The sequence below is a fragment of the Opisthorchis viverrini genome (assembly GCF_000715545.1).
Source record: "Opisthorchis viverrini unplaced genomic scaffold opera_v5_597, whole genome shotgun sequence".
In the NCBI taxonomy this organism is placed as follows: domain Eukaryota; kingdom Metazoa; phylum Platyhelminthes; class Trematoda; order Opisthorchiida; family Opisthorchiidae; genus Opisthorchis; species Opisthorchis viverrini.
In genome coordinates this window covers 110,156-117,214 of record NW_008752251.1, presented here as the reverse complement: position 1 = coordinate 117,214, position 7,059 = coordinate 110,156, and the positions used below count along the sequence as shown (strand labels likewise).

The 7,059-nt window shown below is 42.8% G+C and overlaps 1 protein-coding gene across 1 annotated transcript in view; it reads right to left on the bottom strand.

The window, feature by feature from the left end:
• Positions 1-2,051: 2,051 nt before the first annotated feature.
• The window catches only part of T265_15544 (hypothetical protein), a gene marked incomplete at both ends in the record, with an annotated part of 24,380 nt that continues 19,372 nt past the window's right edge, over positions 2,052-7,059 (bottom strand). Inside the window, one exon of the mRNA XM_009178566.1 lies at positions 2,052-2,270. Coding sequence (XP_009176830.1) covers positions 2,052-2,270 — 219 coding nt within the window. The remainder of the gene's footprint in view (positions 2,271-7,059) is intronic.

The window sequence follows — 7,059 nt, the reverse complement described above, 5'->3', positions numbered from 1 at the left end:
CCGGCGTTGCTTCTCAAATTCATCTGCAGTTTCAAATATTGTGGCAGCTGACGGGAAACCTCTCTCAGACCCTGCTGACATTGTGGAATCCCTAAACTCTCACTTCGCTAGCTGCTATGTTCCCTCCCCATCTACTCTATCTGCATATTGCTCCCCACCTGGCTATGAAGTGGCCAAATCTGCTAACGAGACAAGCCCCAACCTCTGCACACTCTCTGTTACTGTCTGATGTAACTTCGTCTCTAGCCCGCCTTAGATGCTCCAGTTTCCCAGGCACCGACGGCATCCCTTCGCTTATCTTAAAAGTTGGTGGCCCGGACGTCCCCACCCTCATCTTTAATCTCTTCAATATCTCCCTTATCACTGTCATAGTCCCTAGCCAGTGGAAGCACTCTACGGNTATATTATCTTCTGCTTGTTGTCATTTTTAATCGAAGAAACACATTTCTCGTAAGCGTTGTTTAGTCATTAAAAAGCGTGCTGTTCTGCAACGGTTCTATTTCAAACCGGTACTTCTTATCAGTCCGCTATACGAGAAATCCATGTTGACAGGAGAAACGATCTTAAAACGAATAAAATCGTTTTAAACTTTTTCGGAACACAGTGACAGCACACACCAACGTATGAGGTAATATAATTTGTTCGTGTTCATCGGCTGTGTATTTCCTCACAGATGTGCGTGAAGTGTGTGCGCGTGGACAATGTCATTCAGAGACACGACTGGTCAGTTGTTACGTTCCGGATGCATCAGTCTGTAAAGGCGAAACTATTTACATAGGTGACTTTGGATACACAGATGCGTCCCAACCGCAAAAAGCTCAAGCCAACTCATCTATACCCTTCATTCAGCCTGCACATGAAGTTACTCCAAATAAAACATTTTAATGAACAAAGCGCTCCGAAGGCTAGCAGGACTCCGTATGTACACAGAAACTGGGAAAACACTTTCCGTTTTACGCCGGAGACCCATACATGAAGAGTGCGGCATAGAAATCCATGCATCGGCCACCCACGGTACACCCAGTACTGGTGAGCTGGAGAGCTTCTGTAATTCGTGCTAACTGGGATTTTCGTATCCTGATTGTCAAACAATTTGGCTGCCAAAACACCCTAGGATTAACATTTAGGAAATTCATAAATGCTTTGAAATGAGAAAATCAGCATGGTAATGTGTACTCTTCCATGTTCATTTAATTAAAATAAATTAAAACCCGCAACTTATTTCATACAAAGCCATACCGACAAAAAACTTACAGCAACTTTCACTTTTACTGTTGAGAAATAAGATGATAGAAATATCGATTGGAGGCATGTAAATAATTCGATTTATCTGTTGCAAAAAAGATCCTGACAATGAGAATTACAAAAGCAAACCAAGATGGTGCAAAAGGAGCTTCCTTCATAAGCCAAGGAGGTGGTGCTGTATGTTCCCATTGTTAAATACAATTCGCAATCGTCACACCCCTCCGAACTAATCACACGGTTTAGTGGAATCTTCGAGGACGATATCTATCCATATACTTGTTACGAAAGTGTTTGCAGAGCAGCACCCTCGGACGGGAATCTAACCCACGTGGATGTGCAAAATGTACCAAACGATTGAATTCGACTTTATCCAGTTGGTCTTAAAAGTTTATGAAGTAAAATTTGCATATGTTTTTACCCAAGATTGACGGAGACTAATACCCTTGCGAAATTTATCAGGAGCAAAACGCGTTAAGGTTGAAAGGGTTACCAAAAATAGGCAAGCAGTAGGGCACGATCCAAACGTCTAGCATGGATGTTCGGCACTTGTCTTAAGCCAGGTCACAGGGCAGATGGGTAGTTAGGGGAAAAGGGATCATATCAAGTCTTGAAGCCAAGCACCTGAGTGGTCGAATATGCCTTTCGTTGAGAGCTTTATCTACCTGAATCGTAGTTGTTAACGAATGGATCGGTATGGGACCATTATCGGTATTAACCCTTTCAGCGTTCCCTGTATGTCGAAAAGTGATTCCCCTTGACGAACGACATGGCTTCATAAATAAGTTACTGGCACGTTGGACTCACTTGGGTTTCTCTGGATTAGGATAATTACATCGGAGAAACTGACGTCTTTTTTCAAAGTACATACAAACGGGTTGAACGTGCCGCTTGTAGGGCAAGTAATCAACACCTCGGAAATAACGAAACGCACACGACAGTTCACATCCGTTTCCCGATTGACACAGTGTGCAATGCCACATGCTGTCAGAGCTAATCAAATTGTCTCTCTCTCTGTCCGGTTTAACCTTGAATAGGAAAGACCCTAAGCGAAACATGGGGAGCAGACCGAACCTGTGCAGGCCTGATAACCCGTAAGGTACAGAGCGTCAGGTTCAGTCCTTCTCAAATGCATACAGCAAAAGTGATGCAAAATTAAGACCAATTTTACAAAAATTATGATCGGGGAATCAACTGCAAGGCACCACCTAACTACGATATGGATGAAGACAAAATAACAATCTGTAATCTGAAGACAGAAGCATTAGCTGACAAACCACTTACGTCTCCTGCTGGCTCGCCCGGGGGACTTTTATACATATACGACTAGCTGGTATAGGGAACTGATTTCCCCGTCTACATTCATAGTAGGTCGGTCACAGACAATTTTGGAGGACCGAAAATTAGGGTTTCTCCTGACACTGATAAAGTTTCGAGGGAATCAGATCAACAGGCAATCGTGTGGAGATCTGTTGGATGCGTTGCAGGTTCAAGCGTAATAGTGCCGCCACCGGAAGCCACTCATCTGCGCACCGTCAAAGTAGGAATGCATAAAAGTACCGTCTTGGACCAACCCAACTTGCTAACGGCGAAGCGGATTCTACGGAATGAACAGTGCATATGAGTAACACTTATTAAGCTCCTGTGAATGAAGATTACTCGGCACCACGAAAACGCAATTTGCAGTGAAGCACCGCCTTTCCACCATCCAATTAATAGTTCATTAGAAAAAAAGCATGATATTAGTTGCGAGGTCAGGCCTGATACTAGACTCCATAAGAGAGTTCGCCGATTGGCTGTCGATCGCGTGGTGCTTAGTCCACCATACAAACTTGACATTCAGTCACCAGACGTCTCTAGTTGGCGGTGCCGAATAGGCAGTCGAAAGATGTCACCCCGAATGCCGAGGACATCTTGGCAACTCACGAATGACACACACTAGATATTCGGACGTAGTACCGTTTTCTAACCATCCTATTTGTTGACGAACAAAGCTGGTATTTCGGAGACTTCTGGTTGCAGCATGAAACTTGTTACACATTCCGTGGTAGAATAACGGGGAAATATATTGAAGTTGTGAACGAATTAGTCTCTATGTGCTCGACTCCACGGAACTTGACTTTACAGTAGAGCCCACAGTGAATGTTTCCCCCCGATGACTGAACCTTTCAGCGCAGGAAACGATCAGCACGTGACCAAGTGATGTGGGTTCTGTGGGCGAAAAATAAGCACGAGTTACTCCCATTGGTACTCAACCCCTCGTGACCGAACGGTTCTTAAGGTGCACACGGCTAATAATTCTCCACAAGAGATAAACAGGTTTAAGGCGAAACTCAGATTTTCAACACACACTGAATTCACACTTGGGAAGAAGTCCTCGTCGAAAATTCTGAAACTACGCCTCGTAAGAGATTTTCTAAACGGGTATATTGCGGAATGATATGCTCATGTATGCTGATGGATAAGAACCTGTCTATGGAACCATCGGCAAGGTACTTTTGAAATACTGGAAGTCTGCAATCCATGGTATGTTTGCTAAAAGTTCCGCAAAATTTACCATCCTGAAATGGTTGGAGACAGTGTACCGTCTGACAGAAAACTATTGCCATCTTCGATCAAACGACACCAGTTTTAATTGCTGATGCCAGGATATCATGCAACAACAAGACAAAACGTCCTAGTATAGAACCGGGAAAGGTAGCCATGTATATACATATGGGAAACGGTCAAGAACCAGGCGCTTCCACAGACAGAGAGTTGAAGAGTTGGACGTTTGACTAGGCCGTGTCAATCTACGCACTCCTTCCTTGTAAGCCGCCGAAAACCCTTCAGAGTAAAACGTGGACGTCCCCAATGGTTGTCATTCCAATGAATCGCTTGTCGTTCTATGTATTTCAACGGGTGCAGACAAATTTGTAGACGGATGAGGTTTCGCGAAGATAAATAGTTGCTGGCTCTGGAAAGCACCCTCGATGAATCCCGCTCTAGGCATTTTGTAAATCCTTTTTCCGATACAATCAACTTAATATAACTCCACATTTTCACTTTACAGTCTGATAAATTTGTAGAAACTGACTGCCATATTCTCGGCCCGCTCAACGACATGTCTTGGCATAAACAATCGCTGTCTTCAATGACATTAACAACAGTGGCAGAACTGAAAGTGAAGCCGTTGACACCACGAACGTCAAGCAAATGAATATCTGAGGAATACTGAAGGCTGATTTTGAACATCTTGGGCTAAGCTCGAATCCAGGTCTTCGATTTGCAACTTTCTCCCTTTCTCCACTAATTATTTCTTTGATAGTGACTGTTCAACCTATTTTTTTTAACATAAAAGGAGCTTCTATCAGGTAAGTACAGTAACCTGTATAGACGTAATACACTGTACATAAGCTTGCTGGAATTTCCTCGACGGCCCACGAATTTTTTCGCCTTTCTTGGGACACATCGGGAAGGCGAACTCCCGAGATTCCGTCAACCTGATGTTCTAACTGAACTCAACTTGCAGATGATAAGCGAAAAACACCCATCTACGAGCCAGGTTGGTTTAGCTGGGCACCCAACTGAGACAAAACTGTATCCGTCTTTTTATGATGTTTTAAAGCAAATGAATGTGCTGCACCAGGCCACATCATGCTTCAGTTGGTACAATATTTGGGATACCGCGATTCACGCATAGACGCAATACACTACTCATGAGGTTGCTGGAAATTCTTCGACAACCCACGACCAGGTAAGGCTTCCGCAAAACCAAATCAGTTTGCAAATAAGTGTACTCCGTTTCAGGCCTGCTCAGAAAACACCAGCGGTGCATACCTCCTAAACAGGTAGAAAGATATAAACTCGCCACTCCTGAGGTAAAACCGTTCGGCCACCTGTTGTACAGTTAACTCACAACATTAACTATCGACGTCCGACACAATTTCCGCCGTTATTGTTTTAATTCAAAAGGGAAGCAAAAATAGGGACACAGTTTTAAAGGACTCACTTTAACTTCCAGTTCTATAGACCAGTCGGATAAAAAATCAATCACTCCACATCTTCTGAGTACAGCTCAGATTAGAATGCATACATTCTACAAAACAGGAAAACTGAAATTAACTGAGGCAAATTATGTTCACAAAAGAGAACCCTACTGCCTCACAATGCCATGCCTAAATTCCGGCAAAACGTTGTTTCTGATGTATGAATTCCCTCTGAACATAGCGCTGGTGATGATATTTTCACTTTTGGTGCACAGGTATCGAAAATCAGACTTAGAGGGCTAGCGGAGCACTTAGCATTTTTCTGCGCGACTGTGTTTCGTCAGTGTTGGAGAGTTCCGATTATCGAATGGTACCAATTACATGGGAAAATCCCCACTGAGACTGTTTTTGTGGTANGTTTCTAAGCCTTCTGGTGATTAGTTTAGCAATCGAGTCACTTTTGAATAGAAGCCTCATGTACACGAGCTTCTTTCTAACAGAACATTACGTAGGTTTGTGTTTAACGGCCTCCATAATCTTGAGTACGAACCTTTCACGATATCCCTTCTACAGGACTGTGCGTCCCGAGAACTTTAGTTCCTCTTGTAAGCATTCGGGTGAGCATATATTCATTGCTCTCTCGGTCAGGCATCTAATCAGGTTGCGCTTTTGTTGTAACGGAACGAAGCTATCAAAGTGAATATACCAACTTTCCACGTTTGCTTTCTGTGGACCTTACGTTCTATGGTCCCGTCGGTCGTCTTTTTAACCATTGACATCGAGGAAGCTTCACTGTCCGTTTTGTTCTGATTCGATAGTAACCATGATATTAGCATGGACTGAATTGAAACTGCTTAGTACGTCTGTTGTGCTAATGGTTACATTGGCAAGAACATAAATTTCGTCCAAGCAGCGGCGATATAATTTTCACCGTCCAATGAGTGAGTCAAATTTTTGATTAGATATCGTCAGCGTTTCTAGTGCCCCTGCATATTGGGCTGGTTTACGTTCTAGTTCCCGAGGATTCTCTTGTCTCGTGTCACATTCGTTGCGAAACAAAATTAAAAAGAAACACAAAGAAAAAAACAAAAATAGGAATGTTTAAATAAAATCGATTATCAACTACATTATGAGTAGTTTAAGTGGATGAACAATTACATAATTCACAGCTATCAGAAGAGCAAAGCGCAGTTTTGACCATTCGCGTTTTAGTAAAGCAAATTATATGATGGCGGTACTGGACGAATTATTTATCCTCTGGAAGTGTATCAAAACATGAAAGTTCTTTGTGCAGTTTAGCATTTGAACACTTCTTCTAGATGCGAAGAAGGCGTCCTCTAATCTGCGACCTATTTGAGCGTCCTCATTTGTGTTTCACTTTCAGCCCTTCTACAAAGTAAGCATTCCTGTAATGACTATTTTATCCGCATATCTGTTTACTCGTATCCAGAACGTCTAAACACACTTGCCACTGGAATCAATGGGTGTCATTACCTACTTATCGTCATAGAACGGCTGAGCTTAACAGAATGCATGTTACTCATGTCATCGCAAATTAACAGAATCCCAAAACAATTATTTTCGTCTTACAAATTGGTGTATAGATACGCATCCGAAAGGGCGGAGAGGTCATCTTATCAATGTAGTCGGATTTATTCATCAAGACAATTCCCGAAACTTTATCTGGCTTGGATAGTAAAACTTGGTCGTTTAGCTGTAAACGTTTCAGAGGCTAGAAATGTTCCTCTGCTAAAAGTCGTTTGAGTCTGGGTTTGTAGCTGAGGTACTTGTAACATGAATTGACTAGCGTCGATTTCAGTTGTTCTACACTCAGTTCAGAGGAAGGTAC